The 21059-nt window shown below is 39.4% G+C and overlaps 1 protein-coding gene across 3 annotated transcripts in view; it reads right to left on the reverse strand.

Annotated features, from left to right (window-relative positions):
* Window positions 1–21059, reverse strand: part of Fam107b (family with sequence similarity 107 member B) — a 167585-nt gene that overhangs the window by 75982 nt on the left and 70544 nt on the right. For 2 of the 3 annotated variants that reach the window (XM_090318927.1, XM_090318925.1), the window contains exon 2: window positions 14498–14555. The exons of the other annotated variant lie outside the window; for it this stretch is intronic. In XM_090318927.1, the coding sequence (XP_090175053.1) occupies window positions 14498–14555 (58 nt within the window). The remainder of the gene's footprint in view (window positions 1–14497; window positions 14556–21059) is intronic. 3 annotated transcript variants of the gene reach the window in all.

Below are 21059 nucleotides of genomic sequence, written 5' to 3' on the forward strand. Positions count from 1 at the left end.
ACACAGGTCTTTAGTTTTGTAGCTGACCAATAATAACAAATCTACATTTGTCCTTACGAGAATTAATGTGTACACTACACAGGAAGGCTTAGCTTTCAAACAGTAATTCCAATAAATGCCATTAATTCAAAAATTATGCAGACTAAAACTCAAGTTAATTCTGCAGACGATGTTTCAGGATCTTGCAATGTCATGGACTAATCATGAGGAATCAAATTATGTCACGGAGTCATCCCTAAGTTAAGTAAATTCATGAGCTAAGCTAATTTATTGATGAATGAGAGCATGAACACACCAGCTAATCCTAAGCCACAGAAGACTAAATTAGTTTCCCATTAAACCAATTGAATCTAATAAAGTCTAATAGAGGGATCTAAAAAATATTTATCAAGCAAACAAATAAATGGATAAATGCAAACAAATTCCCTATTAACTCTCTAACTATGGAACATGGGACGTTCCCTGAAACCTCTTCAATTCATCGCCTCACCTTGTCATTATCCCTCCCATAAACTCCAGCTACTCCAGCACAGACCCTTCTGCTTCTTCGCTGTCTTAAATGCACAACAGCCTTTTCCCTCATCTAACAAAGGCTTCACATCTCAGCTTTGAGACTGCTGTGATTACTTCCTCTCCCACTGTCCTAGCTACCAACCCACTTCCACATTTACCCTCCCCTAGTGGTTTTGATCACTGTGACACCTCTCAGTCTTCCTGTTGAGTCTAACATGCTGTGGCCACAGTAACATAACATTTGTTGAATGATTTCTATGTGCTGGGTGCTATTTTACTTGTGTTACCTCACCTGAGGTATACAACAGGCATTTGAGATGAAGGCCAGTGCATTGTGAAACCAAGCTATGAACTCCGAGTATACGACTTCAGATCCTAAACCATTTATTTACTATACTGTTGGTTAGATATATACATGGATATATGTACATGAATGAACAACTTCATCAGAAGGTTAGGGAGTAATCAACGGTTCCATATCTTTATCAGTCACTTTTAGCCCAAGTAAAAGTGAGGCTAAGAGTAAGAGTGAGTTCAAGCCCAATAACCAACACACACACACACACACACACGCACACACACACACGCACACACGCACACACGCACACCAGAAACAAAACCAATAAAAATAGATATGAGCTGAACTTAAGGTATTTCTTGTCTGAGACATGACCAGTTGCTTTCCTTGTAAGTCAAGATGATTTGATGATTTCCCTATATTAAGATGTTTTGATGAAATATTGGAATAAGTGACTTTGAAAGCATAGTGAGCAATCTGTGCTAGTGCAAGTGTAGAAACGATTTTGCATTCTACTAAATACAGAAAACTTCCTATTATTGTGTAATAGACAAAGAGGTTTTCTTATGATTTGTTTTTTTAGAAAAAAAATAGAACACATCTCTCTTGCAACATCTTTATACCTAGTTATTCTACGCAGAGATAAATTATCTCCTAAAATGGGAAATATATAACATGTCCAGTCTAATACATGTTTGATGAATGTTAATTTCCTTACCTTGCATGATGGGCACAGAAAACAATACTTTTTTAATTTTTCATTGTTCTGGAGCTTGAATTCAGGGTCTTGCACTCTTGCTCAGCTTTTTCTCTCACTCATCCCATTTTTCCATTTGAGCCAGGCCTCCACTTGTAGTTTTTGCTAATTAATCGGGGGTAAGAATGATAAGGAGCTATACGCCTGTGCCAGCTCCAAATCTCACTTCTCAGATCTCAGCCTTCTAAGTACCTAGGATTATAAACCAGAGACACCAATGCCTGTCTTTTCATCAAGTATCATGGGAAATATATCTGCAGTATCTGAAAGACAATAATCTGCCAGGTGAGGTGGCCCACTCCTATCATCTCAGCTACTCATGAAGTGGAGACAGGAGAATGGTGAGTCCAAGGTCAGTCTGGGCAAAGTTAGAGACCTTGCCTCAGAAACGAAATATCTGCAGTTATAGCACAAGTGGTAGAGGACTTGCCTGCCAAGCAGAGGTCCCCAGTGCCATGAAATAAGAAGAACAATCATCCGTATCCCTGACCTTCTTATTAGTAATTAGATTCAAACTCAAAAATACTGAGCATAATGGGGCTGGTGGGGGGTGGGGAGAACTATGTTTTGGAAATTCCTCTATTAGGTCAGAGCCTCAAATTCAGGACTTGTCTTTGAGAAAATATCATTCTTTTCCAAGTGGGACCACATTATTCTTTCTGCCCCCAGGGTATGAATTTTTTAGCTGTCTATGAAAGGCCTTTAATGGCCTCTCTCACATCCTCCACTTCATAAATCAGAAGGTTTGGCACCCACAGATGCAGTGGCTACTTTAGTAAATCTGAAATAAACCCTCATTGGCTTGTCACTTGAATACATGAAAAAGGACCTTTAGATTTGTACACAAGCCTGAGAAAGAATCCAACATGGCTTCTTGGGTAGGTAAGACCTTTCACCCCTCACATCCAAAATGTATTTCTAACTTGTTTTTTTCTGAGTTTCTGTGGCCATATGTAACTAAGCACATAAGAGGTATCTCTGTCTGTGTGGAAACACAGCTATTCTATCGAGCTCCTCCCTGCTAGTGGGTATGGTTCATTTTCTAGTGGAAAAGATTGCCTGGGAAGAAAGTCAGACAAAAGTGGCAATTGAAATTGTCCCTATGTTACAATGATTTCCCCCATTCCCCCAGCTCTACCCCCAGGTCCCAGGTAAATTGTCATCTTGATTTCTGTACTATTAGCTGACATGTATCTTAACGTAGATTAAAAATTGTTCATCTGAGGCTGGACACTGGTGGTTCATGCCTGTAATCCTAGCTACTGAGGAGGCTGAGAGTTGAGGATCTCAGTTAGAGGCCAGTCCAGTCAGGAATGTCTGTGAGACTCTTATCTTCAATTAACCACCAGAAAACCAGAAGTGGAGTTGTGACTCAAGTGGTAGAGTACTAGCCTTGAGCAAAATAAAAAGCTTACGGATGATGCTCAGGCAGAAAGTTCAAGCCCCAGGACCAGCAAAAAACAAATGGTTGAGTAGGAAAACATTGTGATGCTGGGGATTGGACTGCTTTGATTTGTTATCTGGATAAATGTGAAGGGTATAACAAGATCTAGACTCAGAGTTTTGGAAAATGAGTCCTCTTTCTATGAACAGAACAGGTACAACCTTCTCTTCCTCGTAGTCTACTTAATTGACCAAGAGGAGGTTTCTCCCTAAGTCCTCCATCTCTAATCTCTTACGGACAGATGTGACTAAAGAGAATAGCTGTCTTGCATGGCTTATCTTTCTGTAGGCTGCCTTCTTGCTTAATAATTACTAGTTACCTGGGTACATAGCTCACCCTTCTCTTTGACATGGAGATCTCACTGAGGTTACAGTATGTGCCGTTCATGCTTTTCTACAAGGTGTCTATAGCATCTTCCACTTAGGAGACATACATTATAAATATTTGTAGGCTGCATGAATAAATGGGTGGAAAAAGTATCTTACATTTCTCCAGAGAAACAGAACCAACAGATGACTAGAGTTCCTAGGGCTGTTAAAGCTCAATTATGATTATCTGCACACTGACATTCGTCACCAGCAGGCTTGGCCAGATGTTCAAGTCTTCCAACCTACTACCAGCTGGTAGGCAGATGCTTGCTCATCTCCTATGAGAGTGCTGCTTTCATACATGTTGCTATTTAAAAACCAAGCAAGCCATTTTTAATTAGAAGTTCTAGACTCAGGCTACAGTTATGTGCTTTGGTCTCCATCAATTTAAATTAGGGTTAGGGAAGGGAAATAAAAGGGCCAGGAGTTTGGCCTAGTGGTAGAATGCTTGCCTAGCATACACAATGACCCAGGTTCAATTCCTTGGTACCACATACATAGTAAAAGCCGGAAGTGGTGCTGTGGCTCAAGTGGTAGAGCTCTAGCCTTGAGAAAACCCAAGGACAGTGCTCAGGCCCTAAGTTCAAGCCTCAGGACTGGCAAAAAAACAAAACAAAAAAAGAAGGCCCATAGTTTGGACTATCTCTGATTCCTTAAGCAGGGTTGTAAATACACTGTAAGTAGATTTTTTTTTAAATCCTACCATCTTTCTTATTCAAGTACATAGTAAAATGTTAATATGTATTAGGGGGAAAAAACAAGAGAAGGGGTATCAATGTTCAAGAAGTAATGTACAAATTACCTTACAAATGTAACTGTATCCCCTGTATACATTGCCCCATCAATAACATACAATTAAAAAAAAAGCCAAGATTTAGTCTAGCATGGTAACTCATGTCTCTAATCCAAGTTATTCAGGAAGCGGAGACAAAGAAGATGATACTTTGGAGCCCAAGCAAATAAATTCAGAATTCATCAAAAATAACCAGAACAAAAGACACGAGAGGTGCAGTTCAAGCCACATCTGCCTAAGAAGTGTTGGAAAATAAGTTAAACCCCCAAAGAAGCAAAAAATAAAAATAAAAATAAAAGCAATGAAGATTTTGTCTAACATCTGTAAAAGATCTGAAGTAAAAATGCAGTGAGAATCAATTCTTCAGAGGAAAAACAAAAAAATAATTATAAACCTTTTCTTAATACATTTAGCACATTTAAAAAAATGCACAATAGTGTTAGAAGAACTCTCAGTTCAAATATGCTGGTCGTCTCAGTGTTTTCTATTCTGGATTAAAATCTAAAGAACAAAGAAGGAAGTAAGATCTGAGGTGATGATGGTCTAACCAGGAATGAAACAGGCCCCAGACCTCAAAAGGAAGGTCCCAGACCCAGAGAGGAAGAGAATCTTTGACTTTGTAAAATGGAAACATACTGGAGTTTAACAGATCAGTCTTGTAGGAGCAGGTGCACTTACCCTGGCAGTTTGCTGACAGGCAACATGTAAGGAAAGAAACAAAAGGCCTGGAGAAATACTGGGCGCTAAGAGGCTTTCAGAGGCTTCTGTTGCTAGGGAACCATTTCCTCTGTTCGTAAGTACCTAACTCAAGCTATTCAGATATGGCTAGAATAATCTTTTCTAGGCTTTAAGAGGAATAAGTGGGGAGAAAGAATCAGCTCTCGTAGCTCAGACGTCATGGTAACCCAAAGCCAAGTCTGGCTTTTCCAGCAGATTCCAAAGAGCTAAGGCTGCCTGGAGTCTAGCAAAAGGACTGACCTCTTCCTGCCTTTGCTTACCCAAGTATACCAGTTGCAAATAATGGCACACCCATGCACAAATGATCAGTTCCTCCATAGACAAAACACTGTCTTCTTCATCTTCAGCTCTTTACATCCTCTAACACAGTGGCTTACAAGTCGTCCAAGTTCATGGTGTTCACTGTCCTTGTTCCATAAAGATTTGGGGAGGGGGTGGAGGGCGGGAAATGGGGACAAAAACATGAGGAGGGGTATCAATGTATGAGAAGTAATGCACCTACTACCTGGCGAATGTAACTGTAACTCCTCTATACATTACCCCGATGATTAAAAAAATAAATAAATAGAATTAAAAAAAGATTTGTAGGACTTCATGCTATGTCTACTGTGTAGAGTGCTATAATGGGAACAAAAATGCATAGACACAGTCTTTCCCTCAAGAAGCTCCAGGTCATTAGGAGAACCACTGCAAAGATGGAGATACTAGTTTATTTTTCAGAAGCAACCATAGCCCCTTGCCTTTACTCATTCAATACACACCCCTCCAAAATTCCGGAAGTGATAAGGGTCTCAGTAGGGAATTTCCAGTCCCTGAAGAACATGCCTGAGTTTCCCTGTCACAGAGGTGATTCTTCTAATAATTCACTCCTTGTTAGCTTCCTTCCTTATGTTCTTTCATAAATATATATATATATATACATATATGCCTATATATATATCATAGGTTTGCTGAGATCATCTTGTAAATGGGTGAGCTATGTTATAACCCTGAAATCAGTACCAACTCCAGAGGGAACCAAATAAAGACATGTCTTAACAACTTTATGTATAGATGGCCAGCCTTCTCTGAAAGGGAGCTGGGAAATGCAGTTTTATAGTTGGGGCTACAGCCACATCTGACAATATAAGGGTTCCATGGTTAAAGAAGAGACTATGATCATAAATAACTGGCCCATCTCTGCCATTGAAGCTAAGACATCCCATACTAGATATTGCCTCTTACTTTGTACTTTATTACTTCCTCCAGGCTATAGAAATGGACCCAGACCTTCAAGTCTAAGCATGATTTGTATGCGTAAACAGAGACTATGATAGCAAATTGTAGGATTGATAAAAACAGATGAAGCCTAGACACAGAAACATGGATAAGAAAACTATTACAATGGTCTGTGAATGAGAGAATGACCTAAAATAAATGAGCAAGGTGGAGGATGGGAACATAACCCAGTGGTAGAGTACTTGTCTTCCATGTGTAAAGCTCTAGGTTTGATTGCCAGCAACACACACACACACACACACACACACACACTCACACACACACACACACACACACACACACACACACACACACACACACACACACAGAGTTGTATAGTCAGAAAAGAGCCAAATTTGGGAAGAGCCAAGTATGTGAAGTGAGGGTGAAAACATAGACACCTAACCTCACCAAATCTAAACAAAATTGAGGACTCATTTCTATACTTGAACTCTACTCTATGTGCTCAGGGAGAATTCCAAGAACTTACTTTGTTTCAAATCTCCCTCACTTTAGAAAAGCAGGAAGATTAGACTTCCTAAATGACACCAGATATACCATCTCTACTGCTAAGTTTGTTCACATCAGAGAGATATAAAGTTAACCTTATTATGAAACTGCTCAGAAATTCCCAGTGCTCCCCAGAAGACATTTTTCAGAGATGCTAAGACGACTTTAGAACTAACCAGGCCTGTACCGAGTCCTGGCTCCAGGCCCTGCTTGCTGTATGTCCTTGGGTAAAATGACCTTTTAGGCTAGTTTCCTTATCTATAAAGAGGTGATAAAATAGTTCTATTACATAGTGCTGTTAAGAGGATTAACTTGATGTGGACTAAATCCATCACGTACTTAGTACCTCCTCTACTGCAAGTCTTTAATCAGTGTTAGTTACGGGTAGTATTTTGGAGCCAAGGACACCAGGAGCAATACGCATTGTGTGTTCAGGTGCCACAATAGGCCAAGAAGGAGAACAGGAGCCCAGACACGCTAAAATCCAATTTGATGGCTGGGCCATATTAATTCAGGACACAATCAGTGAGTTTGAAACTGAGAATGCCACCATCACCTAAGTAAATTCATATGCTTAATCACTCTCGTTGTGTTTTTCCAGGTTACTGGAACGAGCCACATACTGTAAACCTACATAGAGCCTGAAAGTGATAAAAAGCATTCAGACCCAGAAAAAAAGTGTCAAGTATAAACTTCTGGAAACACGGCCATTAAGGTTGTGAATAGAGGCTGATTCTGATGGGAAACAAAGTAGGCAAAACATACAGTCAGTGCCAAACATGACAAGACTACTCTGTAAATGCTTGATGATCACCTGGGCACAGACTTTAGAGTCTCTGATCTGTTCTAGTTCCATGGCCCAGTAAAAGCCAATCAAAGTCAGTTCCTTTTGTCTATTTCTCCTTAGACAGCAGAGCTGACGTTTTCTATGATTACTGTATATACTGGAGTCATGCTCGATCAAATTCCATCTACAAGGTGCCAGGCACCTAGCCAGACAGGCAAATTCTCTCAAGGTGATTCTGTACCATCAACCTTGCTGAGCAAGGGCAGACACAAGTATCCTTGACCACAGTCCTTCAGAAGACACACTGGGCCTCTCACTTCCATAAAAAGAGGTTATTAGAGGAAGGAGCTAGGCGCCAAGCTTTCTCTGAGACTTGGTTTAGAGGAAGGAGCTAGACCCCAAGCTTTCCCTGAGATTAATTTTCTGAAATCATTGTGGAGCTGGGGCCTGTATTACTTGTGGTCTAGGCACACCCACCCATTCTATGAATGCATTTCTTGGTGGTACCCTCCATAATTGCAAAACCTTTTGTAATTCTCGGTTACTGATATTATGAAATGTCTTTGGACAGAATAGTATTCACTTCTCACATCAGTAGAATGTAATTCAGGAAGCTTTAGGGAATTGTGTAAAGAGGCCAGGTGAGGTAAGACCTTGCAAGCCTGATGCCAGCATTCCCTTCCCTGTTTCCATAGCAACAGCCTACACACTACCTTACCTGGTACTCAGCTCACAGCCAAAATTTCTGATAAAGGAACAAAAACACACAAAACTGTTCATAGGGGACATGCACATAGAAAGTTTCTTCTTGCATGAAAAATGATAAGATTTACTATTTGTCTGTGTTACTCCTATATGTTAAGAGGTTAAGTTTCAGATACCACAGAAACTAATTTTTTTAAAGCAAAATATTTGGGCAACTTGTTGGCAGGGATGGGAGTTGAATGCTGGGGAAAGTGAAGGAAGGGGTGAAACAGTCCAAAAGGAACTGTATTCATTACCTGACAAATGGAATTGTAACTCCTCTGTATAACACTTTAGTATAACAATAAAGTTATATTAAAAATATTTGAAAACTGCAAGACAAACACAATCTACAAGATGTGTTTTCCCTGTTCAGAACTCTAGTCTAGTCATTAAAATGTTAGCATCACCTTACAGTATTCCCAAGCTACTTACTGCTTTCTGAGTATCTACGAGACATATACAATTCAAAATTATTAATAAGGTCATTTTCTAAGAAGAAAGCCATAATTTATTTGAGAAAAGTCCTTGCTATTTTTCCATTTTTTTTTTCATTCCAAAGATTGCAGTGAGGGAAGAGAAAGCAGAGACGTGCTTTCTAAGCATTTTTTTTTTGTCAGTTGTGGGACTTGAACTCTGGGTCTAGACACTGCCCCTGAACTCTTCAGCTCAAGACTACCACCTTACCCCTTGAGCCACAGTGCCAATTCCAGTTTTCTGGTGGTTAATTGGAGATAAGAGTCTTTCAGGTACTTTAGTGCCCAGACCTGCATTGAACTGTGATCCTCAGATCTCAGCCTCCCTATTAGCTAGGATGACAGTTGTAAGCCACCACGCCAGCTCCAAGCTATTTTTTCCCCAGTCACGTAACTTGAACTCTGGACCTGGGCTAGTTTTTTCTTATATTTTTTATTGTAATTAATAGAAGGGTTACATTATATTCACCAGATAGAAAGTGCATTACTTTACAAACATTGATACCCTTTCTCATGTCATGGTCCCCATTTCCCTTCCCCCATCCCCACCCCTAATCTTGTTTCCCCCCCCCTTATCTATCCAACTTCAAATAACCAAATATGCATATATCCAATATATCAGATAACAAGGTGAAATACTGTAACAATATGAGATAACCAAGGAACAGTAAAAGAGATGAGAGATAACATAGTACATTAAGGACAACAATCACTCATTATATGGCTTTTGTTTCTATATTCTGGAGGTCCTTTCATTTAGCATCATTCTATATGGCCTTATGAATCCACATTTTGTTCTATTGTAAATCTCTGCTAGTAGAGCCCAAGGTTTCTACTGATTATGACAAATGAGGGAAACCATTGAGCCTATGTTCCTTTGAGTCTGGCTTACTTCACTTTATAGGATTTTTTTCTAAGTCTTTCCATTTCCTTACAAATGGGGTGATGTCATTCTTTCTGACAGCAGCATAGAATTCCATTGTGTACAAATACCACATCTTGTTGATCCACTCATCAACTGAGGGACATCTAGGTTGGTTCCATATCTTTGCTATGGTAAATAGTGCTGCAATGAACATCGTTGTGCTAGTGGATTTAGTATGTCCTTGTTTCTGGACAATTGGGTAAATGCCTAGTAGTGGAATTGCTGGGTCGTAGGGGAGCTCTCTGTTTAGTCTTTTGAGAAACTGCCACACTGATTTCCATAGTGGTTGAACGAGTTTGCACTCCCACCAACAGTGTAGTAGTGATCCCTCCTGGCCACATCCCCTCCAGCATCTGTTATTATTCATTTTCCTGATCCTGGCCATTCTAACTGGAGTGAGGTGGAATCTTAGAGTTGTTTTGATTTGCATTTCTTTTATGGCCAGAGATGTTGAGCATTTCTTCATGTGTCTATAGGCCATTTTTATTTCTTCTTCAGAGAAGACTCTCTTTAAGTCTTTGACCCATCTTTTAATGGGATGGTTGTTACTTTGGAGATTAGTTTTGGATTGATTCAATTTTTTGAGCTGTTGATATATTTTAGATATGAGGCCTTTGTCTGATGTATGATTAATGAAGATCTTCTCCCACTCTGTAGGCTTTCTAGTTAATTTGCTAGCTATGTCCTTTGCCATACAAAAGCTCTGCAGTTTAATGCAGTACTATATCCAGACTTTCTCTGATTTGTTGTGTTTCTGGGTCCTTATTAAGAAAGTTTCGACCTGTGCCAAGGAGACCTAGTGTATCTCCTATTCCTTCTTGTAAAGTTTTCAGTGTAGCTGCTTTTATCTTGAGGTCTTCGATCCATTTGGAGTTAATCTTGGTGCAGGGTGTCAAAGAAGGATCCAACTTTAGTTTTCTGCAGGTGCTTAACCAGTTCTGCCAGCACCACTTGTTGAAAAGGCTGTATTTCTTCCATTCTATTTTTTTTGGCTCCCTTATCAAAGATTGGGTAACCATAGGTCTGTGGGTTAATATCTGGGTCCTCAGTTCTATTCCATTGGTCTTCAGTCCTGTTTTTGTGCCAGTACCAAGCTGTTTTGGTCATTATAGCTTTGTAACAGAGTCTAAAGTTTGGTATTGAAATTCCTCCTGTGCTGTTTTTTCTGCTAAGAATTGTTTTTGCTATATGGGGTCTTTTATTATTCCATATGAAATTTTGGATTGCCTCTACTATTGAGCTATTTTTTTAAAAAAGAAAAAAAAAGACTAAAAATGGGGTATGTGATTACTCAAGTTTAGCCAGCAATTAAAATGAACATTAGAACCAACCCGTTTGAGGACTCAGAAAGAAAAAATACTGTGATTTGAATCCATCTAAACTCATATCAAGCACGTCCAAATTGAGTCAATATATGACATAAATGAACACGCTTTGAAACTGTCAATTTCAATATGGGAGGGGGAAAAAGCCATATTCTTTTAACTAGTTATTAAAGATCTAAGTAAAGGCTGGGAGAGACGAAGGGGAAGGGAGAGTTGGAAAAGGGGGAAAGGAGGAAGAGAAAGTGGTAAAGAAGGAGGGAGGAGGAAGAGGAGGAAGCAGTGGGAAGAGGAGAAGGAAAAGGAGGAGGAGGAGGAGGAGGAAGAGGAGGAAGAAGAGTAGGAGAGAGAGGGAAGAGGCAGTGACTAGGACAACATATCCTCTGGCATAAAACAAATAATCAGAAAATGGATTTCCTTGTCTTTGCTCATCAAGAAGGCCTGATGGGTGGATCTCCTCGTGGGGTCTGTCCTCACCCGTACAGTTACTGCTTGCTGTAACTCTGATCTCACTTCCCCGTCAAGGTTACCAAAATACATATATTGTTTTCTTCACTGCTTGCATTTTTTCAGTTGAGGAGTTTTAACTGTTTGAGATTCGTTACTTCACACTTAAGTAACCTACAAACCACAGGAAATGAAAGCTTTTTTCAGCATTAGTGAAACCTAGTCAACTCAGAAAATAGGAGGGGCCCCACTCAGCTCCAGAAGACAAAGACAATTCTCAGAAAAAAATCCTTTGGTGGATATGAAATGGTTTTAATTTACGGGATGACCCTTGTATGACCAAGCATTGTAACCTTTGAGACCTTGACAGCACACAAGTTGAGTGAGGTCTAATAGATAATAACATTCTGCAAGGACTTCCCTCTTTTGTTTCCTGCCAGACTGTAGCAGCCAGGACATCAGTCTTCCACTGTTGTTGGACTGAAACTCACAAGAACAGTGGTTCCTTTGGTCCTCAGCCCTTTGAACTTGAACTAGAGTTACCAACAGTTTCCCAGGGCCTTCAGCTCACAGTGACAGATCAGTTTTGGAACTCCTCAGCCTTCAAAATCACATGAGCCGATTCCACGTCATTCGTCTCTTACCAAGCCTACATTCCAATGCTTCTGTTTCTCTGGGGAACTCTAATACAGAAAAGTTGCTTCTGGAATAGCAACTCATGAGAACATAGGCTGATGCCCAAGGGAGAGAGCACTGTATATGTTTCTTTTCTGACCTTGTCCTCAGCTATTCCAGTAACTAGCTTGTTCTCACAGTCATGGCAGAAGGCTTCAAGCTCTGCCTTCTTACTGATAGCCCGTTCTTGTTGATAGGCCACTATTAGCAAAGCGTCTTTGTTTCATTCTCTATAATAAATGCAATCTCCAGGCCATATCTAAGGAACTCTTAACTAAGGAGAACTTAACTCCAGAAAGCCTCACCCCAACATGGTACCATTTTTCTTGAGTCCTGACTTTATTTTTCCTCTTTCTGTGCAAAGTTATAAGCATAGGCCAAGTTCCATTATGAACCTTTTTCTTTATTGTGATACCATACATATTCTATCTAAAGAATGCAGCACGTCTTTAGAATGCAGTACCTTTCAATTAAAAAGTCGTGTGTGTGTGGGGGGGTGTGTGTGTGTGTGTGTGGGTGGGTGGGTGTGTGCGTGCGCGTCATTCCTTGGTTTGGTAGGGTCTGGGTACTGTTCTTAAGCTTTTTTGCTCAAGACTAGCACTCTAAGCCAGACATGCAACTTTTGGATGGTTAATTGGGTATAATAGTATCACAGCCTTTTCCTGCTGAGGTTGGTTTTGAACAGGACTCCTTAGATCTCAGCCTCCTGAGTGGCCAGAATTGGAGTCATGAGCCACCAACACCTGGCTGTTTTTAACACTTGTAATCCAACATAATTCCTACTGTGGTATGCAGCATACAGTGGACATTCATATATGAAAAGAATACACATTCTTTTCAAACTATTTAAAAGATTAATCTAACAAGATTTCAAGGAATAATTCATAAACCTCAGGGATCTGACTCAACTAGACTAAAACTAAAAGCATAAGTAGAAAGACACCATTGGGGAAGAAATTCTGGATAAAGAAGTGGGAATCAGCCAAGTATGGGAGTTCACATACCTATAATCCCAGTTTTCCAGGAGACAGAGACAAGATCATAGTCCAAGACTATCCTGGGCAAAAGTAGAAGGCATTCTTGGAGGGGTTTTTGTTTGTTCATTCATTATTTTTATTGATCCTATTTTTATTGAATTCAGAGCCTAGGCATTGTCCCTGAGCTCTTTTGCTCAAAGTTAGCACTCTACCATTTTGAGCCACAACTCCACTACTGGTTTTTGAGTGGTTAGTTGGAGATAAGCATCTCATGGAGTCTTTTCTTCTGTGGCTGCCCTCAAACTGTGGTCTTCAGATCTCAGCCACCTCAGTAGCTAGGATTATGGGCATAAGCCACCACCACCACTCCTGCCCCCAAGTGAGAGATCTTGCCTGAAAAACAAAAGCTAAAAGGACTGAGGACATGAACCAAGTGGGTGAGCTCTAAGGAAGTGTGAATACAAGTGAGAACCTTAGTTCAACCTCCAGTGCTAGAGAAAGAGAGGGGTGGGGGAAAGGGAGAGGAAAAGGGGGAAAAACTCCAAAATCAGTGTGCCCAAATTTTACAAATAGTGAGAAGCTCCATATTTTTATTTGAACATGATATTTCTAGCACACAAGAATCTGCAGGGGAAATATAATTTTGAAAGAAGCATTAAACTAAAGCTTGGTCTTGATGAGGGAACAGACAGCCTGGCAGGGGGAGAGGGGTGTACAGGGAAATGATGAAGCTGGTTAATTGCAAATTCTTTCCCTCATCTATATCAGAGCAGGGGGCCACTTTGCCCCTGACATGGCATAATCCTTCCCATTATCACATCTAATTTCTTATCCCTGCTCCCCGATTTCCATTAAATTCTAAGAACATGAGCTTCTCCCAGCAGCAAGCTCATTTGAAGCTATCATCTAATACTAATTCACAGTAAAAAAATTAAAAGTAGTTGTAAAATAGAACACTAGAGTAGTAAGATTTAGTTTTCAGTATTATTAGGTCCATTCAACTATATTTATTCTTATATCAACTGTTACTTCTATCCTTACAGATCTTATACTGAATTATAAAATTTTCCACAGGTGTGTATTTCCACATGAGTACAATTATGACATAAATAGCTTTTAGCAAAGCTACAAATTTGACTAAATACTCACACCCCAAACCAACAAATAATCATCATAGACTATACTTTAGCATTACTGAAGCTAACATATTTTCATTATCATCACCATCTACTTCACAAGTATTGGTTCCAGGGCTGTCATCAATAAAACAAAGACAAAAGAAAAGGAAAAATCTGTGTTCTGCCTCATTACCATATTGCCCAGATGTAGAGTCGGGAACCCATCACCCACTGACATTCCAATCTCTTGTGACATACAGATTTCCCTTTGCAAAAGCTTTTGGATGCTCTAACTCCTGCTGTTGGCAACAGCAGCTCAGCAAAGAAGCCACACGTGAAGTATTCTACCTGGTGTCACTGTCTGCTCCACTGCAGGGCCCTTAGGATCTTCTTGGAATTCTTCTTCCTGAGTTCCAGCCCCACCAATCAGCAAAGAGAGAGAAAGTAAAAATAAATAAATAAATAAAGTGTTAACTTGCTATAATATGTCTTTGTAAACTTAAAAAATTAGGGTGTAGTCAAAATCTGAGGAAATTGGGAACTGAGGTTTTTAGACAAACGACAAATTCAACAATTTGAGTTGAGTAGAATAACTATGGGGATATCGGGTAACACATTTCTAGGGTATCCAGTGTCTGTGCATGTCACCATTGAGGTAGTATAACTCAGGAATCCTCTAAGATGGAGACATTTGAGGAATTTAGACAAAATAGTGATGGGTCCCTCCAAATTATAGAAATTCTGTTGAGAATATTGTATCTTATTTTTCATAATTCAGGGAGCTGATTTTATGTATATTTTTAATATATAGTATCAGGTACTGGGGAAAAAGATGTACATATTCTCCTCTGAATAATACCCTCTTAAGATATTCTTAATTAACATATATTTATGTTATTAATGTGGCTCAGTGTGATATCTCAGCACAAGCATACAACTTCTACTCACCCACTCTTTCTCCTCACCTTTTCTAAATTTCTATTGATTACTATTCTTCTTCTAAGTTTATGTTTCTCTCTTCTACATATGAAAGAGAACCTGTACTACTTGTCTTTCTATGCCTGGCTTATTTCACTCACCACATCATCCAGGTTCTCTCCACTTTGCCATAAAGGGCAAGATTTTACACTGTTTATGAATGAGCAATAGTCCATTGTGTGTATGTTACCACATTTATTTATCCATTTAATCTTTGATGGGCTCCTACACTGATTCCAAGTCTTAATTGTCATGACTAGGGCTGTGTGAAACACAGCTATGCAGTGTCTGTCCAATGAGTTAAGTTCACTTGTTCTGGATGAAGACCCAATGTGGAGTTCTATATAATGGGTTTATTTTCAGTTTATCAAGGGCCTTCCCTGTTAGTCTCTGGAAAGGTTATAATCATTTACATTCCCACCAACAATGCATGAGAGCTCCTTTATTTGCCACATCTTCATTGGCAGTTTTTAAAAAAAATATATACACTTTAGTGGGAGAAAAACATGGGAAGGAATATCAATGTCCAAGAAGTAATGTACCCATTACCTGATGAATGTAACTGTAACCCCTCTGTACATCACTTCAACAACAAAATAAATTAAAAAATAAAATAATAGCCACTTTAAATATTTTGATGCCCCTAAGGTGGATATCTTGATGCTGCTAGAAGTGAAAGAAATAGATTAAGATGCATACTTACATGACACCTTGCTGCTTCTGTCATCAGGAGTACTGAGTGCTGAATTATTTGGGGTTTTTTTGTGTGTTTTGTTTTTGTTTTCCCCCCTCACTGAACATATTTATGTGTGTGTGTGTGTGTGTGTGTGTGTGTGTGTGTGTGTAATGTTGGTCCTGGATCTTGAACTTGGAGCTTAAGCACTATTACTGAGCTTTTCTGGCTCAAGGCTAATGCTCTACTTACTATTTGAGCTACAACTCTTACTTCTGGCTTTTAGTGGTTCACTGAAGATAAAAATCTCATGGTCTTTCCTGCCCAGTCTGGCTTTGAACCATGAACCATGATCCTCAGATCTCAGCTCCTTGAGTAGCTAGAATTACAAGCATGACCCACTGGCATTCAGTTTTGAACAAGTATTTTTTTTCAGTGCCTGTTATGGGCCATTCTTGTAGGACCTTAATCTTTAGAAGTCTTCCTAAAACCCCCTGAATTACACTAAAGCAATTTACCTCCCTCCTAGCCTGGTATATTTGAGGAACCTCATCTCATAGAGAACACTTAGACCGTGAAAAAGCATTGAAACATGAATTCCATGTACAAGAGCCAGGACTTTTCTGTAATCACAGTTAAACAGTGGAGCTCAATAACTAAAGTTATGTACCATAAAAACACTCTCAAATTAGTTCTAGGTTGCCATTTCCTAGCTAAAATCTCATCTGGACCAGAATCTACTTTTCTCTCAAGCTCAGTTAAACACATGCTTTTTTCAATTCATAGAGATTAGTTTCATTAAATTAGCATTTGTAATAACAGCTCATAAATAACTTCAGCAAGGTTGAGAGAAAATGTTTTCTGGAAACCAACTCCAGCCAGGTACAATGGTTTACACCTGTAATTCCAGGTAGCAGAGATTAGGAAAACTGTGTATCAGTCAGCCCAGAAGAAAAGTTAGCAAGACCCTCATCTCAACAAACAACTAGTGTAGTAGTTCACATCTGTATATGCACACAAAGCATAGATAGGAACATAGTGATGTGGCCCCAGGAAAAAAAAAGCCAAGATGCTATTAAAATAATAACTAAAAAATATTTCAAATGTTCATCACAAGAGACCAGTTCCAAAAATTTGCAGTACTTCTAAAACCCATGCCAATAGTGTTGGCATGGGCAATTTAGGTAAACAAGTCCTCAGAACAATTACTTCAAATTTATGTGTTACAAGGAAACTCAGTAACAATCGCACCTGAATTTGCATTTCTAAAATGGGTGTGAATTCATAATATATCAAAGGACATGAAAATTATAGCAAAGTCCTATCACACAGCAATAAATGCAGCACGTAATTTCTTGTTTCACAAGACCCAATAGAACGGTGTATATTAAAAACAACGGGAGTTATTTTATGCATCTTGGGAGGAGGAGAGCAAGATCTCTCAAGATGACAAACTCATCTAAACAAAGTTGTTTCATAGATTAAAAAAGATACTCCTCTTAAAGTCAATAAGATGACTGACTTTTGTGTTGCTATGAATTCCAGAATTGTGAAGTAAGGCAGTCTTTAACTCTCCTTCAGACATATTTCTTACTCAGTGTTAAAATCTGCCTCACCAGTTTCTCTTCATAAGAGTCGCAAAGCCTCCATCACACTACAGAAGAAAGGATGTTTGGAATTCTCTTGGCTGAGAGGGCTCAGTACAGAATAAACAAGCATCTGTCTTTGCTAGTATGAACTGTGTTCTATTTAGAGAAAAGGGGCTGAGCTCTTTACAGTCGTGTGTCTCTTCTCTTCAGTGCAAGTGTGTGATTTGCTGAATTTGTTCTTAGCTGCTTTGCCCCAGCCGTGGAAGAACTAAAGGCCAACAGACCAACTGTGTTGGGCATCTGTTGATTTTATTGCCCTAGCATTCATTCACTGTCTAGTTAACATGCCCTGACTTCTTTAAAACTAGTCCTTCTGACACTTAAGCAGCTGTGGTTCTGAAACTTTTATGTAGTCCAGAACCCAGGGCTATACTCATTAGTCTATTGGATTTCCCTCTGGTTGGTAGAGAGTGATCATGTGACCCTATCACAGCCATTGGGAAATGGTTTTTCTTCAGATTTTTGACTCATATTCTTACTCGCTGGCCCTGACACCTAGGATGACTGTTGATGTTGGAGTTACTGCTGTGGCCACCATCTTGATATTTCATACAGCTGAGACTAGATACAGGCTTCAGCAAGGAAGACAGAGCCAAGACAAGTCCTGATGCAGAGTCCTGAGAATACCAGCTTCACCCCCCACCCCAGTTCAGCTGCCCCTGAAGGAAGAGTAAGTTAGCTCATACATTCTGAAATGCGATTTCCTTGTTAATCAAGCTAATTTCTACCAGCTTTCTACCCATTTTAACGGGGTGAGTAACCAGCATAAACACCCTACCCAGAGTCAGATATGCTGATCATGGATTTCTGGCCTTCACATGTCCTCCCGACTGTTGCAATGCATTGTAAAACACACGGACAAATGGAACCACGATGATGGGCTGAGAAGGTACTACAGGTTGAGCGTTCCTGGCCAAAATATTTGGGTCGAATGTTTTCATTTCTGTATTTACATATGCTGTATTTACATATGCAGAATGAAGACTTGAGCTTGAGCCCAAGTCTTAAACAGGAAAAATTCATATGTATTTCATATAGACTCAATAACCCACATAGTGGGAAGATAATTTTATATATTTTACTGCACCTGTGTTTCAATGACCAGTCATTCCATGAGGTCAGGGGCAGATTTTTCACTTATAGTGATCATACTGGCACCCAGATAACTTTGGATTTTGGCGCATGTGATATTCTGTGTTTTTGAATGGGGAATGTTTGTTCTGTATTATAATTTGGCCAACAATTAGACTTTTCACCTCTTTCTTGGAGACCTGCCTTAACAATGTCTTATGGAGAGGATGTGCTAGCCCACCATCTTAGTTCACATTTAGTGGCTTTCAGTTATGATTTTGGCACAAATCAGTTTTCTCCTAAGATTCACTTAGTCAGTTAGCATTTTGCTCTAGTCAGCATTTTACAAGTAAGAGAAAGACACAATTCCTAAGGAAGGATTTATATCCTGAGAGTTCTGTGCCTTAACACTTTAGCTCCTAGATCTTTAGGGTCCAGAGAGTAATGATGGAAGAAATTAATAATACTCAGCTACTTGGGGAACAAATAAATGCTAGTTGAAACAGCTTCATTTTAATATTTCAACAGCCAGCGTAACTATACTTCTAAAATATAGGTACATCTTAGAGGTGGGCTGTTGTGTGATATTCCATCTGGAATACCAATTTTACTCAAAGATTTGGGAGAGAAAAACATTATTTATATATCAAGGCAAACCTGAGCACATTGCAGAATGATGTGAAAGACAGATGTAAATGCTGAGGATGCTCAGGGAAATATCGAGGAAGGCTGGATGTGACGGCACTGACTCATGGAATATTCAATGTACATATGTGAAAATGGAACGAGCTAACTTGAGGGGATGGGTGGGGTTGGGAGAGATGGGGGAGAATGATGGAAGGGATGATTCTAATCAACTACTTAAAGATAATTTAGATAAATAAACAACCAAAAAAAGCCTTAGCATAAGGGAGCAAAGACTGAAAAGCATCATCAGAGAGACTGCAGTGCCCCCCCCATTATATGAGAAGAAAAAAGTACTGGAGAATTGAAAATTTTCTCTAAAGTCCTATGCTTTAAAGTAGAGAAAGAATTCATGCCTGGCTCAGAGTATCTTTCTGTCGACAATATCACACTATTTTCTTATGTGAGATCTTTGCTGGAATGATTTTGAGTGTGAAAATTTTTATCTTAACTGAAAATACCAGCTAGTTCATTGAAAGCCTATCCTTCGTGAAAGGACTAGCAGATACAGGGCTAAGAGAACTTGGAAGTAAGGAAGAAAGTAGATGCTGTAGTTTGCAATGGGATATTGTTCCTCCTAGCTAACGAAGGTGTCTTCAAAAACAGATCATTTTGTGTTCCATCATTTACAGAGCTCCTCTCCAAGAAAACCACAGGGATGAAACAACATCTATCACATGCTAGGAATTTCAGAGACAGTTGTATAGGAAAATTTGACCCAGTCTTTATAGCTGCAATCCAATCTAATGGTCCAAAGTTCAAAGTTACATAATGATTGAAACAACTATTTGAATTAAGGTGAACGCTTATCAAACTACTGGGGAACGTAACGGGGAGGCTACAGACCTGTACTGAGGTCTGATTGCTGCCTGGATGGATGAATCTGCACATCTCCTTTGCACATTGTTTTCCAGATTATGAATGACAAGAGAAAACAGTGGCTCTTCAGTTACTTACAGCATCCCCAGGCATTCTATAAACACTGGGAATTCATGGGTAAATACGTGAATGCATCTTCTTGGTTTTAAAGAAAATAATGTTCCTCCCAGAAATCCTTTACCTAAACCCAGGAAGGTATATATATAGAATGGCTTCTACCCTTGTAAGACAACACACAGTTTGAGATGTGTGTCTCGGATTATTCGAGTTACTCACACAATATTATAGACTAGGTGGTTTCTAAACAACAGAAGCTTATTTTCCATGCTTGGAGAGTCTGGGAAGTCAGGATCCATGTCTAGTGAGAGCCCATTTCGTGGTTACTAAATGATGCCCATGGGCATCTTTTATAGAGGTGTGAGTTATCCACCTGCCAAGACCTAATCTCCTTGCCCTACTTTTCAGCCTCTAAAACTATCACCTTAGGAGTTAGCATATTATATCTAAATTTTGAAAGACATAAATACATTTAAGTATAAGGGTTTTGTTAAAAACTAGTGACATATATATATATATATATTGCACTAAAGATGGAGCAAAAAAGAAGAGTCATACATTGAAGACTTGGTCTCCAGCTGGTGAATCCACTTACTGAAAGGCGACTGGATCATGATGATTCTGATCTAATCAATTGATTGATCTACTGACAGAGTCATAGTAGATGGCATCATTGGGAGGTGGGAGAAACTTTCAGAGATGCTCAGATTTGGGGGTTGTGAGCCAATGGTAGTGTTGCTGGGAGCTCTATCTTGTCCTCAGCTCTTATCTCTCTCAGTCTCTCTAACTCCTCCTTGGTCACAGGCTTCATGTATTCTGCCTTACCACAGACCTAACCATATTGGAGACTTTCAACCCATAAGCTAAAATTAAACTTTCCTCCTGTAAACTGTTCCTCTCATATATTTGTCACAGCAAT

The sequence above is a fragment of the Megascapheus bottae genome, chromosome 26, assembly GCF_031878675.1.
Source record: "Megascapheus bottae isolate mThoBot1 chromosome 26, mThoBot2.hap1, whole genome shotgun sequence".
NCBI lineage: Eukaryota > Metazoa > Chordata > Mammalia > Rodentia > Geomyidae > Megascapheus > Megascapheus bottae.